This window comes from Haplochromis burtoni, unplaced genomic scaffold (assembly GCF_018398535.1).
Source record: "Haplochromis burtoni strain Fernald_Lab_line unplaced genomic scaffold, NCSU_Asbu1 Contig_77, whole genome shotgun sequence".
Taxonomy (NCBI): Eukaryota; Metazoa; Chordata; class Actinopteri; order Cichliformes; family Cichlidae; genus Haplochromis; species Haplochromis burtoni.
In genome coordinates, this window is record NW_024582438.1 from 1,422,573 (window position 1) to 1,440,587 (window position 18,015).

Sequence of the window (18,015 nt, forward strand, 5' to 3'; positions counted from 1 at the left end):
GTTCACACTGTCATACCATGATCAGATATGGGTCGCATAGGGTCAAAAAAGTCGGATTTGATGCACTTTCGCTTGCAGTGTGAACATAGCCTTGGTGTCTTTAATTATTCTGAAATTAAACTGTTTGGGAACCATCTATTATTTATGCCCTATTCATTTCTGTAATTGGATTGGTCTAATTAATTAACTGCTTTCTAAATATTTCCATAATTCTGGCAGCCTTCTTAACTGCATAATAGATAACACTGCATGCACTTGGAAAATTTTTCTAAACTAAATGAATCTCAGAATCTCTAAACAAATAGGAATGTGCATGTGTAGAGTATATACAATCACTTTAGTAATTCCACATAACAAACCAGTTGCCCCTATTTAAGATGAAAAGAAAAAGAAATCTTTATGCAAGATCTCCCATCTGCAACCTCTGGCCTGTAGCATCCACCTATAGGCTACAGGGGATGTTAGCTCATCACTGCCCAGTATCTCTACTGTAACGCATTCGTGAGTTCAGACGTCAAACTCTGACTCTGCTTTGCTGCTGTAACGAATCAGCCATTTCAAATGGGAGCTGTCTGACTAAAATATCTTTTGTGTACATAATGAGCGAGTATCTGAGTATTCCATGTGAGTCTTCCAACTCACCGAGCTGAGAACCGACATTCCAAAATTCCACAGGTTTATAGTTTGAGGAAGACATCCTCAAGCCCGTTGGATAAATCCTACTGAGGAACTTCTGGTTGTGTTCAACAAAATCTGAACCTGAAAGAGAGACGGGACAAACAATGCATTAATGACAATGGTCACATTAATCAGAATGCCGATTAAGACTTGACAGCTGTTGATTTGTTTAATGGAACCACATGACACATTATCTGTAGGGATTTGATTTGTCCTGAGCAGATTATAGACATATCCCACTATTTCTCATTGGAATGATCAAAATTCATTACACTACAGCTCAAGCTTTTAGTTTTGTCAACCTTAATGTGTTGTTTTTATTCAAATATAAAGAATTGCGATTGTAAAACATTGCAGAAAGTGAATCGCTATACTGTTTAATGTAAAAAAAGGGAAGATAATGTCTCAAGAAATTACATTTTGATCCATGTATAATTTTCCTCCTTCTGAGGACTGAAAAGCATGGCACACAGCTTCAGTCTATACATTATCTTTAACACAGTAGCTGTTTGATTTTCCTGCAGAGACTGTCAAAACCACCACACTTTTGAGCTAGATTTGCAGAGACTGCTCATGGTTGCTGACACCCAAGTCAACCAGCTCATAATGTAGCTGTATGTGTGGAAAAGTGTCATTCCTCCTCAGCAGGAAACAGATTTCATTTCTCTTTATCACTTTGTTTCTCCAGTATGCTGCGGCTTAGCGGCGTGCTGACACTTTAACTGATTATCCGCTGATTTGAACCTCTGAGGGCTCTTTTCACTTCCCCAGCAATGAAAGTACGAGTCACATTTCTGGGTTTTTGTTCTCATGCTTTATTCCTTAAAATTACTTCCTTCTAACGTATATGTCATGTTCAATATGCCTTTGCTGTTCTGGGAATTTATAGCCAGTATACTGTAATTGCATTTTCCATCCGAAGACTCCTGGATGAGAAATGTAATTATGCACACTGAGCACTTTGCAAAAGTGGGATGATAAATCAAGAGAAATCTGCTGGGATCATAATATTTTGTAACATTCACAATTACAAATATACATCCTTTATTACTTTAATCTATAAATCCTACTTCTCCTGTTTAATGATTTCAAATCAATAAATGACTCTACCTGAAGCTTTGAGTAGCTTGCAAGCCTTCTTCTCTTCCATAGATGTGTTCTCATAACAGTTTTGATTGTCCCTGGAGTGACTAAAACTGATGAACTTGACAGACCTTGTGTATATAACAAGGTCAGACAAAGCCTCAGCTACCACCACCTTCTTCTTCTACTCAATGCATTAAGGACAGAAGAGACAAACAAAAAACACCATTGAAATTCCAGTAACAGTTCCAGGTTGAAAGCTATGCCTTTTTGCCCTCATGCAAAATGCCTTTACCTTTACATTTCAAACATTATTTTTTGTAGATGATTTCTTTTTTCTTTTTTAAGCTGACTGGAAAAAATAAAATAAAAACAAAAACACCCTGACTTACTTTCTTCTTTGACCCTGCCTTTCTGGGAGACCAGAACTTTGCTTTTGTTTGATGATCCTCTTCCTCCTCATCCTCCTCCTCCTCACCCTCATTTGCACTCTCCTCTCCCTCTGCAGCATCCTCTGTCTCAATCTGACGCTTGAGCTTTTTATTCTTGATGAGGATCTTATACTTCAGGTCCTGGCAATCCTCCACAGGATCAAGTCACACATGAATGAATGCGAACTAACATCCACACAGCACTTTTAAAACACGCCACATATTTGCATCAGCCAAACTGTTTCTGCATCTTCAAACTTTGTTGCACAAACCACCCCACTCCCACCGCCATGGTCTGCCACAAAGACGCTGTTCTTCAAAGAGTCACATCCACAGCGGGGCATACAGTACATACACACAGTTAGAGCAGATAAGAAGAAAAGCAAGAGAAGCAGCAGGTGTATCAAATCACCGAATCGAACATCTGCTCCTGCATTTCACCGTCCGGACTCCATATCTGTTAGTACTTTAAAGGGCTCTCTTTTCCAATGAGCAGCAATATGCTAAAAGCCAAAAAAAAAAGGAAAAAGAAGAAGAAACATGGTCTGGAGGAAGCTCCACGTCAAGTGAGTGTCAATGCATGCTGTATGCACAGGCAAATTATTCAAACTAATTACAGATATGCCAGCATTAACAACCTGTAAGAGACCATATGGTCTAAAAATTACATGCTTCATAATTTCACTTGGCCCCTTCACTTCTTGAAATTTCCATCACTTGTACACAAAATTATATAGTCTGCAGAGCTAAAATTGAGGCTTTGCTTATGTTGATGCACTTTAGGAAAGAATAATTGGTTCTTGAGGGGGGTTTCGCCTCACACTGACAGTAAAAATAGAATAAAGTGGTGTAATAACATGTTAATTAACTGTAGCTTATTTCTAATCCCACAATAACTCTGGATAATTGAAAACTGAGCCAAGACAACTGGCTTTTCCATCTTTTCCACAGCTTAGAAAAAGTTGTGTAAACAGCTTTAAAACCCTTTGATGTAACTAGTAGGAGTAATGAGGGAATCCTGAAAACTACAGATTGGTTCCACTTTTATAATTAGATAGTAACTTGAGCATGTGTGAAGCTGCATAATTTTAAAACATGAAAACTGTCCCTGCTGCAGGGGTTAATAGTCAAGATGAAACCGTTAGAGCTGAGGCCTACGTAAGCCTGCTACTTCCAAAGTCATAAAGATAAAAATGATATGGAGAATATGTGCTCCAAGGATAGAGCACAGCTCATTTTTGCAGCAGAAATCAGAAGTACCAAAGAGATTCTCATGAGACTGCACACATTCATCCACAAAGCCTTTATCCTCCTCGTCATAGTCAGTATACTGCAGTCTCATTGTCTTTCATACTGGTCACTTCATATTGAGCTGTGACAGATGCTTTCAAAGGAGAAGTCGGCTCGAGTGCCTCAACAGTCTCAAAGTGATGGATACTTATCAGGGTCTACTACGTTACGTTAGATTTGTGACTCTCTGAGATTAAAGAGGCTTGCAAATGCAGATGTCCATTTACCCCGCATGATTGCGGAGGACAGGGAGCCTGGGAAGCCTAGGAAGGGAGACTAATGAGGCCCTTTGTGACGATGAAAAGGTCTCACTTTGTTCTTGTTTTGTTTTGCTCTGGCATACAATGAGGATTTACAGGTGCAAACACCATCATTCTTCCGCTTGCAACAGCTGTTCTACTGTTAAACACAGATTCATCTCCTTTCTTTCTTTTTTTTGCTACTCACACAGCCCAATTCTCACATCTTCTGAGTCTTACATTTGGACTTGGGAGGTCTCCCGCAGTTGGGTGATCCAAGGGAGCTATCAGCAGGTTTTCCCCCAGGATAGAGATAAGATACTCGGCCATGACCTCCTGCTGCTCCCGGGAACAATGGTTTTCCAAAGACAGAATCACTGGATAAGCAGACACCTGTCAATAAAAATCCAAACCAGAAAGAAAAAAAGAACGTTTAGACCCTATTACCAGCAACTTGACTGTTCTCTCTGTATGGTCGTACATCACAGAGAATGGCCTGAAATGCTAAATCAAAGGCAGTTTGAAGGCAAGAGAGGTTATTAATGAGAGCAAATGCTGCTCGGTAGGGTCTCTTGGCGCCCGCAGAGGCAAGAGTGAGTGAGCTGGCTGCTACGCCAGAAGCAGTAATCATGTAACAAACTACATGCTGTTACCTCAAAGGCGTGCTGCCCCACAGTGGTGATGACATCCTTAAAAAGTATCTTGCTGGTGAGGGTGTGGCCATGGTAAACTACGGGCTCCGTGTCTGGCCCATCCCAGCAGTCAATCTCCAGGCAGCGACAGCCTTTCCTCAGAGCACTGTTCCAGACAGAAGCACACACGTGTACAGACTGTATCTTATACAAGATTGCTTTCTGACGGTGGAGGAAGAAAAACTTTCACAAAGAGGTTGGGGCAAATAACCACTTTGCTTATAATATTTTTTTCATGCAACACTGACACACACTTATATCTGCCTTTTTCTCCAGACATTTTCAATCAATGCTTGTCTAGAAGTTATTTGTGTTTTAAATGGAGCCTGGCGCATGCAAAACAGCTGAAGTCTGTGTAAGCTTTCAAGTGCTTTTCTTTGTAGTAATAAAATGTCACATAAGTGTTAAATGTGGCTCTGTTATTGCAGGCAAAGTTCATAGTATAACACACTGTCAGTCTTTTGCTTTCTTTGGGTGAGTTACAGCAGACAGTAAAATAGTCTTTCCAGGTGTGATGTCATCATGCCTTCACAAGTATCTGTGCTCACATTCGGTATCAGGTAACCTGCACTATAGTGCTCTGAGTCAGTTACAACATGCCCAGCTAAAACTTGAAACAGAGACACAAACAAGATTGCATAAATACGGGTTTTCTGGCAGGTTGAAGTCAGCAGTGCAAAAAGTCGATCAAAGGCCATTCACACACTTATAAAAAAAAGTCTCAGTCACTGACAGATTGCTAGCTGACTACAAATACTGACCATTAGTACATTAGTGGTTTTGAGTGAAAATACACGTTTTTAAACAAATCTTTACAAGTGCCTTCAGAAGCATTTTTGAACTTCTGAGAGAGCCAAGCTAACTCTTTTCTTCAGCTTCTATTGTAATGCTAAGTTCCAAAGAAGGCTTGCTCATCTTTTTAGCTTTGATGCTTTGAAATAAAACTAGTGTCACCTTTTTCTGGAAAAAGGGGACCAAAGTGTGCAGTTCTCAACATTATGTTTTACAATTTACCTAACACAATTATCTCATATCACAGTTTTTGAAGTGAGAGTTAATGTGATACATACACAACCACAGTTACGCAATCTTCGTTTTAACAAGTACCAGGGTGCATATTTTAGTATTTTTGATGCATTCCTCGTAACTAGTATACATTCACTTCATGTTATTTTCATCCCTCTCCCACCTGTGAGCTAGTGGGATTTCTATAAAGCAGCTTACTGTTCCTGCCAGTTTGCTTTCCTCTCAAGATCATTGCATCATTATCTAAGTAAACCAGAGCTCTCGGGCCGCTGGGTTGAAGGGTTCGCTCTACCAGTCAGCCAGGGAACTCAGCACTTTCACTGGAACCATAAATACAGCACTTCTGCTTCCATCAGCCTCTTTTGTAATCACCTCCATTGTCCCATAAAGGCACCACAGCAATTTCACTGTCTGCCTCAGCACAGGACTGGGTCAATGAAACCAGAGCGCAAAAGAGAATCCAAATGACAAACATGTAGGCCAGGAGAAGGAGACTAATGTTGTGTTGTAGGGCATTTAGAGCTTCATTGCAGCCATTTTTTGTGTTCTGCTATTTTGCTTTTTTTAAAAAGATTTTTTTATTTGTCATAATATTTTACTGGTTAAATTTGCTAATTTGCAAGTAGACTTTCACCAGTATTGGCATAATTTTACATATAAATGGGTTGTACAAAAATGTTACAATCTATAGATTATTTATTATATGACGTTTGCTATTTCTTGTCACTAAAGGCATTTGTAGCACCGAAAAGTAAAAATTTTAAAAGTAAAAAACACCCTTCAACTATGTTTTGGGTTATGACGTTAGATCATTTGTCTACAAGAGGGCACTCGGCAACTTCTCTGTTGGCAACACATGTTTGAAAAGGCACATATACAACAACTAGTCGATTCTGTGCAATGCAACAACAGGCACCACAAGGTACTTTATATTGTAAGGTTAAAACCCTAAAATAAATGAGAAAAAACTCCAGACAATCAGAAGACCTCCTATGAGCAAGTACTTGTTGACAGTGGGAAGGAAAATCTGTAGTGCTTAGTATGTGGTACAACCTGTCAAAGAATGTGTGTCTGTGCAATGAATCCGTGCAGTTTATGAATACAGTTTGCTAACCAAGCTTGGAAGCCTTAGCTGATAACTTAGAACTCTATTCTTCTCATTTAAAGTAGCTCACTTCTGGCTCCAAAAAAAAATAAATATACAAAAATAACATGGAGAAGGCCAAAAAGATGAGTCAGAATTAAGAAACCGATGGGTAAGGTCATATTGACTACATCCATCTTTTATATACAGGCAGCAAATACACCTGGAATCATAAAAAAACTATCTTCAGAGGCAAGAAGAACAAAGAGTCTAAGAACTGTTGATATATCTCCCACAGAACCCTGATCTCCATTTCATAGAGTCAGTCTTGGATTATATGAAGAGACAGAGGGCACTGAAACTTAAAAGCAAAGGTTGGATACACCAAACATTGATTATATTTGTGTGTGTGTGTGGGGGGGGGCGGTGGTTCCCATTTGCTGTGCTTAGTAAAGCATACTCGACTTATCCACTAAAACCTATTTATGATATAATCTATTCAAAGCATTCTCAATTTAACTTTAGTGCCTTAAAACATATTCACAGTACTCCCTCTGGCATTGGGCGAGGCTTTTTAAAATACTGCTAAATGAAGAGGAACACTGTATGTAAACATTGCTTCCCTACCTAACATAGGCATCCAGGCTGCTTTGCCCTACTAGCTGATCTCCGGTCAGGTAGGTGTTGTGTGATGTGGAGATGAAATAGCTGGTAAGAGGCTGGTCCATGTCCTGGTACACTGATGTGTGGGCCTGGTTGAACACACAGCACTCTTTGGACTCCATGTACCTGAGGAACCCTTCAAAGGTCATTGAGCTGTTTTCTCTGGCTGGAAGAGGAGGAATTGAGAAGACTTAAATTTCATCTTTAAGGATTAAAAAAAGAAGAAGAACAGCATCTACAATCAAGCCAGATAACTGCATTTAATTTCTATCTATACCATGTTACTTTAATAGTAAAACAATAGTCCTTCTTATAACATCTCTGGCAGAGTTACGGCTGGTGTGTTATAGATATTTGGTCATAAACCTCTTTGATGATCATGCTAGATAATAAAGTTAGGGAATCACTAAAGTCATTATAAGTCATCCTCCTACAGCCACAAGTAGCTGGGTGAAATTTCGTGACAGTCCATCAAATAGCTGTTTAGAAATTTGAAATTAGATTACAGCAGAGGACTGACCAGTGGAGCGTCTCCAGAGCCATGATGTAGCCTCTGTGAAGTTTCTGCTGGTAATGAATTGTGATGTCACAAGTGTACTGTAATTATCTTTAGTCTGAGGTGGGAATAAAACTCATTCAGCTGAACAGTCAGCTCAAATGATGAATTTAATGGAAAGAAATCTGACATTAAATTAAAAAAGAAAAAAAAAAAGACTGCATTTCATTTGGGTGAACCAGCTGTGGGTTCCTGGTATTGTGTAAGCTGATTCAGTGCCATGTCTAACTTCATTAATAAAATATCTTTCACCACCATCAGAGCTCTCCCTGCTGTGACAAACTGTCTGCTGTGAAAACGGTTGATTTTACTGACTACACTGCTGATGGTTCATACCAACTGTATCTGCTTTTACATTTAGCAGTTTGGATGATTTTCTGATTTATTTTGAATAAAATCACCAACTATGGTATGATTTAATACGTTGTTTTTTTTTAAAATTGCAATTCCTCTACGAATAACTGAGTTTGTTGAGAGAAATGTGTGATACAGTTTTCATGCAAGTGCAGAAAAAGAAAAACATGAGCACATTTGTTTATGCAAAGAATGGTAGAAAGTGAGGTCTTCTGTTAGGGATCCTTAATTATGACGCAAATCTGTATGAACATCATTGGACAATCTTATTTAATTCAATTACTCTCAAACTTCGGCAAAACAGTGGGTTTATTACACTTTAAAAAGAGCAGAAATAGATCTTTGAAATAAAGTGGAAAGACTTTTAAAACCTATTTACTGTTTTTAATGTTTCACACCACAGTTGGCATGTTTGCAGTTTCGTTGTGCTTGTACAATTAGAATGGAGGTCTGGAAACTTGATTTACTTGAACTTAATAATAATTCAGAAGAAGTAACACCAAAATCATTTTAAAAAACTGAACTCAACTCAACGTCAGTAAACTAAAAGTATGTGTTTCGACAGCTCTTGTTCTGATAATTAGTGAAAGACAAAAGTCTAACTGAAATTAAAATTTGATTAATTTGGACAGCCCTGGCTTCTGTGTATTAATGGCACAGACTAGTTGTAAGTCTTTTATCTTCTCTGTTTTGCTGTTTGTGTTGGTGTGAATTAGCCCACAATACATTGGAGAACATCCATTAGCCAGGTCCATTAGCCTGAGGCTGATGTGCCTTACTCTTCCATTTGTTTTTCTTTCCTTCTTTCATTTTGCCAGCCAGGCATCACAGCCTTTAAATTCTCTTACAACTAAATTAGCATCCTTACGTGACAACACCAAAGAATAGAGTATTTTTTCTCATGATGATGAACAGCAAGGCCAAAGATATTGTCCACATTTCTCCCTTTACTCACCTGTCTCGTTGATCTCAAATCTATCGATCAAACTCTCTGCTTTTTCTTCATTTGCTGTGAGTTCCTTCTGCTCCTTGTGGAGGAACGTCAGCAGTGCACGGGCACTCAAAGTTTCCAGTCCTGCAGCGTAGACTTGGTAGAGTTGATGGATTTCAGCTCTCCTGGAGGGGGGCTTGCTTTTCTTCATCTATCCCTGTGCACAATTATACAGCCTTGCAATCTCTTATTGTTACTCTTATTGCTCTATTTGTTCTCAATTCCAGCTCCTACAGATTGGCTGTTTGCCCATGTAAAACACAGATTATAATTAATCAGCCGATTACAGATCATTCTGATCTTAACTCTTATGTGTCTAAAGCCTGTCCACACAATCAGTTTCTTCTGTCGAACCTCTCTATCAGCGTGGGTAAGACGAGAGGGCTGTCAAGGGATGTCAGGGACAAGATTTTAGACCTACAAAAGGCTGGAATGAGCTACAAGATCATCAACATAATGAGAATGTGGTGAAAGGTGGTGGATCAACCCAAAATTACCCAAGAGGAGTGTGTTAATGATTTGAAAGCAATTGGGACCACAGTCAACAAGAACACACTACACTGTAATGGTTTGAAATCTTGCACTGCCGGCAAATGTTCTACTGCTCAAGAAGGGTCTTTCAGGGTCCTGGTCTTAACTTTGCCAGTGAACATCTAAATGCTTCAGAGAATGCTTGGGAGAAAGTGCTGTGGTCAGATGACACCAAAAGGAAGTCAACCTGCGATTTTTGGAGGAACTGAAATGCTGCGAATGACCCAACACCATCTCCACAGCATGGTGGTTGAAATATTATGCTTTGGGGCTGTTTTTCTTCTATTAGTTCATGACAACTTCACCGCACTGAGGGCCAATGGATGGGAGTACTGTAAAATGTTAGATGAGAACCTACTTCCCTCAGCCAGAACACTGAATATGAGTCATTGATGGGTTTTCCAGCAGTTCATGGAGTGGTCTAACTTCTGTAAAGACTAGTGGGCCAAAATACCTCCTGAGATGTGTGTAAACCTGGCAACCACCTACAAGAAACGACTTACTGCTGTACTTACCAACAGTGATTTCTCCACCAAGTACTAAGTGATGTTTTGCTTGGGAGATCAAATACTTTTTTTTTTTTTAACTCAGTGACATGCAAATCAATTCATAACTTGTATGTGATGTGTTTTTGGTTGATATTTTGTCTCTCTCCATTAAAATGGAACTACCATAAAAATTGGAGACTGATCATTTCTTTGGAATTGAAAAAATTGCAAATCAAATAGTACGCATGAAACTTAGGAATGCTCATGACTTTCTGCAACACTTAATTTCCATAATGATAGTGTTGAAGGAAGAAAGTGTGAGATTTAGGCCCATTTAAGACTTAACAGCTTAGAATATTTTTCATGTCACCTTTTAGATATTTTACCTTCCCGTTTCAGAGACACAATACACCGCTTGCTCTCTAAAAATACACAGGAAGTAGTGAGTAGAAATGTCAAGCCTGAGATGCATCTCAGCATTTACCTCAGCTCACTGTTAAAACACTACTTTTTTTTTTTTTTCAAACTCAGCATGAGAGAGAATAAAAGCCACGGTGTTTGCTCTAGACAAAGTTCTCCCATCCTCTCATCCTCCATGCCTCCCCCCCATCGCCCCCATCTCCTGTCTGTATCTCTTCCATCAAATACTAAGGGTACATCTCTGTGTAACTTTCTCATTTTGGTCCCTCTCCTCTCCCTGTCATTCCCTTCAGTCAGTGAGACAAAAATGTCTGTGACTTTCTCTGACTTTGTGTGTCTCTTTCCCTCCACGGCTTTCATCTCTCTCTCTCTTCTGCAGCCCTTCACATTTCAGACATACGCCTCAGCCCTGCAGTGGGCTTGGTACCCCACTGCATCTGTCACCACAATGAGAGCAGCACGACGGCACCAGTACTGCTCTCTCCGTCATTAACGTTTCATGCAGTTACGTTAACTTTATCAGCAGATCCCTTTGATTAATAACTGTCCAGGAAAACTTGGCAGTCTTACATAAGATATATATATATATATAGTGCAGCTAGTCTATTCTCACACAGACTAGCTGCACTATCTAGAAAAGAGCTGGGGGAGAATTAGTTAGCTTAGATGCTGTATCGTTTTGAGGCTAAAATGTTTCAGACAACTGTTTCCTGAAAACTCGATGTCATAAATAAAAGCCTACCTCGGATATGGAAGCTCTTGGAGTCTCTGTAGTATAGGTATTTGGAACAATATCGGGGTAAAAATAAATTAATAAGTAATCTCGGTTTTCAGCGGGTTTCTGGGGTAGTACACAAAGTTGTTGCCATAGTGACAAGACGTTGTCGTTATGAGGTCAAGTGTGGAAAACACATAAATACACACAGCGTACAACAGGAGGATTATACGCCCTATGTCTTTCTAGCGCTCACATTGCCAGGCATCGAGGGCGGACTTGCTGGTACCATAAACAATATAAGAAAGACACTTGGCACCTGAATATGAGAGAATTCTGCATCAGAGAAAAGGGTAGTGTAGGGCCAGCTGTCGTTTCCTGTGGACACAGCATTTTAAAATAGTCTTTATGGGTAATCAATGAATTATCCAACTGCTGATTCTTCACAAGCAGTGTGTATGTCCTGGTGACCACTGAAATTGTAATAATTTTAATAATGCTTTGCACTGAATGTCCCTCCCTCCCTTAGCCTGATCCTGCTGGAGGTTTCTTCCTGTTAAAAGAGTTTTTCCTTCCCACTGTCAGCAAGTGTTTGCTCATCCAGGGCCATTTGATTGTTTGGGTTTTTTCTCTGTCATTGTAGGGTCTTATATATGCTTAGAGAGAAACCCATATCTGTCCTTCTCACGATTAAAGCCAGTCCTGTAACCTGCATAGCATTAGGAATCCCCCCTTGGATGGCACAAACATACTCTTTACCCCACATTTAATTTGGTAAAATCTTCTCGCCCTATTATCCCTTTTATAGAGGAACTCTGATAATAAATTATGTAAAAGAAGAACTTTTTGCCTTCATGTTCCTGCCCGCATGGGGACAGTTTCACAAAGACATTTTATAGTTTCAGACTGCTCAAAAATTTGCTAATGCAAGTTAGGCACTTTCACAGTTCATTTAAATGTACTTGAGCTAATTAGTGCTAGGCAGCAACCTCCTCTGGCTCATTTGCCACTTTTTATATTTTAGAATTCCCGCTATGTAAATGAAATGAATTCTATAAGGTGTGCATAATTAGGGGCGTGGCTTTTTGAGTGACATTTAACTAATGCCAACAGTTATTTACAGCTGTTGGTATCAAGCAGGTGTTTGATCCACCACTTTCATCAGCTAAGTTCATGCCAGTGACTTAATGGAAAATCTAACCTTTAGTTCATCTCCTGCGACTGAATTAATGGTATATTATTAGCCGTAGCTGCTTTATACTTCATGTTAGCGATGTACATTCTAATCTGAGACGGTGTGAAGGATTTTTCTTCTTGTCCATTCCCCCAATCATTAAGTCTGATTGCTCCCAGATTTGGAATAAAACAGGAAGTGAATGATGCTCCCAAATTAAGTCATGTTTCCTCTGTAAAACTGGAATATTATAATTGTGCAAGAGTAGCCGTGAGATAAATGTGTTCTTCGCACTTCAATTTTGATTTGGCTCAAATGCATTCTTGCTAACAGTTTCCTCCAACAGGATGGTTATTTGAAGCCGTGATATCTCCAGTGTCTGCTACAAGTGCTACAGGGTGTACTGAGCTACTGTATGAATATATCATGCAAATATATGCCGATAGAACAAGACACTGATTTCAGCGGTATTCGTTTTGTGGAACAAAGTCCACATTCTCAAAAATGCCACAGTGGACGAAAGTGTGAATACATCATGAAACTAATCTATGCATGTGAATGAAGTAAGCATATCCACTAACTCTGTGTTGGTTTGACAAGCACTTCCTTCCTGGTTGCCTGTGTAAATCTGTCTCCTATTGGCTGGTGTGAATCACTGGTGCACAACAGCAGTCATTGCCCAGTCATAGCCCTGCGAAGTAATTTCTGTCTACACCAGGCTTTAATGGTTTGGCCTTGGGCTTGTCAGAACCATTGGGCATACAAGTTTGATGTGATAATTCCCAGGCAGTGAACTTGAAGCTCCGTGTATGGCCCCATGTCTCTGCATCACTGCACCTCCCTCTCCACAGTCTGTTAGCTGGGCTCACTTGGGAGCACACTACGCTTGTGTACGTAGCTGTCAGGTTTTGTGTCTCTGCTTGTGCGCATCTGTGCATTCTGGAGAGTTGATGATGGTGAATACAAGATTAGCAGTTCATATGTGTGCTTCTCTAAGTGTGTGGGTGTGGGTGGGTGGGTGTGAAACAAATACTGCAATACTGTCCTGTGCTAAGATCTTGGTTTGATATCATCCCAGGGCTTAAGTGCAAGAGTGTGTCGAGACAGAGTTACGGCCACACCTGTGGGAGATGTTCAAGATGAGAATAGCTGAAACCCCTGCGCCTTTTTTGAAATGTGACTCTGCAGATGAATAGGGGGTAGTGTTGGTGGGGGTGGCGGCGAACCATTTTTCCTTTTGACAGTGTATTCCTGGCTGTATTTAAAAGCGCTGATTTGGTATTCATTGGCCGATTGGAACTTTGAGTCAGACAGCAGAATGCCAGTGGTAATGCCTGGTGTCGGGGGATAACTACAGCGGCTCAGTGCTGTGAAGCAACCAAAGCTCTAGAATACACTAAAGCATCTATACACAGTTAGAGCTTATGTGTTTTTACATTAAAAGTAAAGAGGATTACTACAATGGTATACACTTCATTAAAGAGTCATGTCTGCTTTAATGTAAATAGGCTGTGGACAATACGTAACAGTCTGGGAGATGTCGCTCTCAGACTGCTACTTAGACTGAGGTTGAATTGCCTTGCAAAATGAGATTAGATAGGTAACTGTGAAATTGAGGAAGAAAATAATGGGACCCAAAACAGCCAAGATCTAGATCTAAAGTAACAGAGGTAGTTGGCATGCCAAAAATAACAAATAAGCACACAGAAAGGAAAAAAGCCCACAGGTATCACAGGAAAACTAAACATGGCAACCCAGTAGACTGAGGAACACATCTTGTCATGACCAGAAAATTAACAGAAAATGAACCCAAATTCATAACTGCTTAGTATTCCTGCTATCTCATTCCAGTGATATTGTTATTGCCCTGAGCAAATGGCCATCTGTTGGAGAAAAAACTCCATCCAGCAGCATGCAAGTTGTTGAGGCATCAGAGTTTTCATTCTCTGACAGTGCTGCTGTGTTGAGGGAGGCAGGCAGTTGGTTATTAGGAGAAATTCCAGCCCAGGGAAATCAGCGAGTTAAAGCTGAAGGCGGCAGAGATGTTCATTTGTTATTCAGCTCAGGATCAAGACAGTGGTACAGATCTGAATCCATCCTAAGGAATGTGTAATACTGATACATGCAAACAGTATGCAAGCGTGCATGCAGTGACAGGTCTGCCAAATCCAGCTCATGCCACTAAAGACAAATAATGGTTACCGAGAGCCAGTCTGACAGAACAGGAATTATGAGTTCTATAGACACAGACAGGGAGGTATTATCAACACAGACACAGAGGCAGGGTATTATCAAAGCCTGTAGAACGTCTCTGGTGTCTTACTGCATAGTTCAGACGATGCCACAAGTTCGTCTTTAGTGCCTCTCCTGAACACATTAAAATCTTTTAAGAAGGAACTGTTTATTTAAATGGTTTTGCCTTATATGTTACTTTGCAGTTTGTCAAAATATTCCAGCTACTTAAACTGAACTAAATAAAATTAGCACTGTATGTATGTGCTACGCAAAACAGTATAACTACAAGATAATTAGAAAGCACCTCTATGAAGTGTTAATTTAATTATCCCGTTACAAATTATAGCACAATTGTCAAACTTTTGCTGACTGCTATTTTAATTATAGCTGGTTTCAGCCAACGTGCAGTGATCCCCAGCAAATTACATATCCCCTTTCTGTCTCAGTGTGCTTTCCCCATCTATTTTCTGGGTCCATAATAGCCATGGGAGATTAATTGTGTCTTTTAGCCTCACTGACTGCCAAGAGTGATGTGGGGAAAAGGCATTCACATGACTGGGAAAATTGGACCATTTAGCTTCCTAACATGGTTCATATACCTTCTCCATCCTCCCAGCTAATTACAGTCCTCTTATTAACCCAAATGGAGTTGGGCATCAAAATATGACCACCGTCCTCTATTAGACAGCTTTGACTCTACCGCATGGAAGAACTGATAATGTCTGAGTTGGGTCAGTTAAGTATTTGAGCATCTGTCTTCATGTGTTTGTGCGCATGTATAAGTGTGACCCACTGCCCTGTGGATTGAGGCCATTTCTGGCACAGAAAATGCAAGCTATGTTTGTTCAACTACGGCTCAGCCAGCTATGATCATTAGGGAAAAAAGAAAAGAAAAAGAGGTTTTTCTCATCCACTTACACTGGCAACAAACTGCCAAAGCCTACTTCATAGGATGCCTTGTTCAGCACCCAGTACATATGCAGTCTCATGCCATGATTTACTCATGAAATTCTTTCTTTTCAGTCTTTTTAAATAAAACACATATTTACTGGATTTGTAACTAATTCTTAAAACCATGGTGCACAAGAAAACTGCAAAATTAGGACACTTTCGCAAGCAAATTACAATATGAGTATTGGAACGTCCATCCATCCATCCATCCATCCTCTGCTGATTATCTACTGTGAAAAAAAAAGGCAACAAATTTAGAAGCAGGATATTTGTCTCTGTGGGGGAAAAAATCCAAGTAAACAAGTAAAAGTTGTCCCTTTTGAAATGTGTTTGTTGCACAACAAGGCCCATCTTTTACATGAACTTTGAAGGGAAAGACTTCGTTTCTGGCTCGCATTGCTATTGTTTCACCATCACTTGCTGGGTAGTTGCCCAGTGTTTGCAGATAATTCTGCATCCAAACAATGGAGGAATGTGGCAATCTGCTAGCAACCAAAGCAAGGTTGGATGAGGTTTTTGGGGCAGTGCCACTTTGTGACTGATTTCACCTGACACTACCACCAACCAGCAATCTATCAACCGGAAAATACACAGTTTACCCTGGCAATCTGTGGTTATCACGTACCAGTCTCTAGATCTGTGTACCTGAGGCCTAATGTAGCTTCATATATTGCCTTTACATAAGCAATTAAGCCATCTTAAAGGCACTGTGTGTTTAAATAAATAGATTTTTCCCTCTCTTGGTTAAAATGTTTGAAATTTTGGGAAATAATGATAACTTGCTTTCTTGTGAAGAGTGAGATGAAAAGGTTAATACCCTCTCACTACTGTTAAATCACCAGTTGTTATTTTTTGCAAGCATAAGTGAGAGACAACCAGGTGTTTTCTGACTAAGTGTAAAAAAAAGGAAAAATAAAGTTTCCACCAGCAGCTCTAAGAATCACTAATTAAGAAGTATATTATTTAGAAACACGTGAATATTGTCATCACTTTGCAGTTGGCAGGCAACCAGTGGATTAACTAGTCCAGCGTATAATGCTTTGTGAAATTAGCTACACTAAGATGTATTCAGTTTAAAATTTGGACATTAATCAAACCAAACCACCTGCTGTGTCTAACTCTGCAGAAGTCACATAAGTATGCGAGTGGTAGCCACCTTCTCATCTAACACTGGGTAAGAAAGCAAATAAGTGCTATTTCCCAAATCATGTACTCAAGTATTCCTTCAAAAGTCTCCTTGTGGATATAAAATAAATGGCTCTCTATGTCCGTTAAGGTGTCAAAGCTGGTGGGATCTTTGGACCACTGGACTGAAATGAGCTCTCCCATACTGGCTCCACTGTTACTCACTCAGGAGGCTCTGCTAATTAATCAGTTGCTTGGCAACATCTGGCAGGGACATGATTTATGGCAAACAGCCTAAACACTTGTTATACTGAGACAGGAATGGGTGGAAGTTGAGTCACTGTGCAGCCCATCAGGCCCTTGCACAGGATAAATATCTGGCAGCATAATTTGGCTGGAGAACATTTGAGTTTAGGCTTTACATATTTAGGCCTCTTCCTGTGGATTTGAACAGATGATTTGGTTTGTATTGTAAACGAACACAATACCCTGAAGGATCTTTCAGCTGAAGTCGTATTTACATTTTTTTTCCACCAGCATCACTTCATCAGATCACTCACTGCGTGCCAGTTGTGGTTAAATGAACAGCATGCAAAACATTTCTGTTAGTACAGCTGATATAAATTCCGGCTTTGTGGCTTTACAAGTGTTTCCCTCACATCCTCATTAATAGCGTCATATTCAAACAAAGCTTAACTACAAAGCAGAGATTTCCAGAGGGTACCCCCAATTATCACCAACCTGCGTCCTGCTTCCTTCCCAAATCCTCGTGTTCTTGTACCTGCAGGGACATGGCAGCCATCCAGGGAATCTTGCTGTCTCACATTTTTCAGACTGCTTCCATGGCATCTGTCTCTTTGAACAAGCAAAACAAAACAAAAACAGAGATAGACCGTGTCCTCTGCTTGACACTCATTCCACAAAATAGGCTTTTCAGTCACTGTTTTGACATCTGTATCACCCCAAAGAGACCTTTGGTTCTTAATTTTATATTTAACTTGGTGTGTGTCAGGGAGTTTAACACATTTTATTCTTTAATGTACAGCTGTAGCCAGAACTTTACACACAATCATGGGTGTAATTTCAGGGTTTTAATGATTTCTTTGACTGTTCTTTTCCAGGGTGGAATGATTTTGCAGAACACTTCTTTAAATACTTAAAAACAAAATAAGAATAGAGTGCACAAGTTTTAATTTATTTTGGATTTTCTATAACCTACACAGGGTCAAAAGTATACATAGGACCCTATATTTGGATAAATGTCCATTAGAAAGTTACACCTTGACAAG

At 39.8% G+C, this 18,015-nt stretch overlaps 1 protein-coding gene across 2 annotated transcripts in view; it reads right to left on the bottom strand.

The window, feature by feature from the left end:
- The window catches only part of LOC102313160 (1-phosphatidylinositol 4,5-bisphosphate phosphodiesterase zeta-1), a 21,789-nt gene extending 10,054 nt beyond the window's left edge, over positions 1-11,735 (bottom strand). The window contains exons 1-8 of one of the 2 annotated variants that reach the window (XM_005929103.3): positions 11,269-11,735; positions 9,052-9,244; positions 7,151-7,352; positions 4,375-4,519; positions 3,962-4,114; positions 2,154-2,342; positions 1,789-1,945; positions 643-759 (exon numbers count right to left, since the gene is read on the bottom strand). In XM_005929103.3, the coding sequence (XP_005929165.1) occupies positions 643-759; positions 1,789-1,945; positions 2,154-2,342; positions 3,962-4,114; positions 4,375-4,519; positions 7,151-7,352; positions 9,052-9,238 (1,150 nt within the window). In that variant the 5' untranslated portion in view covers positions 9,239-9,244; positions 11,269-11,735. The remainder of the gene's footprint in view (positions 1-642; positions 760-1,788; positions 1,946-2,153; positions 2,343-3,961; positions 4,115-4,374; positions 4,520-7,150; positions 7,353-9,051; positions 9,245-11,268) is intronic. The other variant, XM_005929104.3, reaches the window with a different exon arrangement.
- Positions 11,736-18,015: the final 6,280 nt, after the last annotated feature.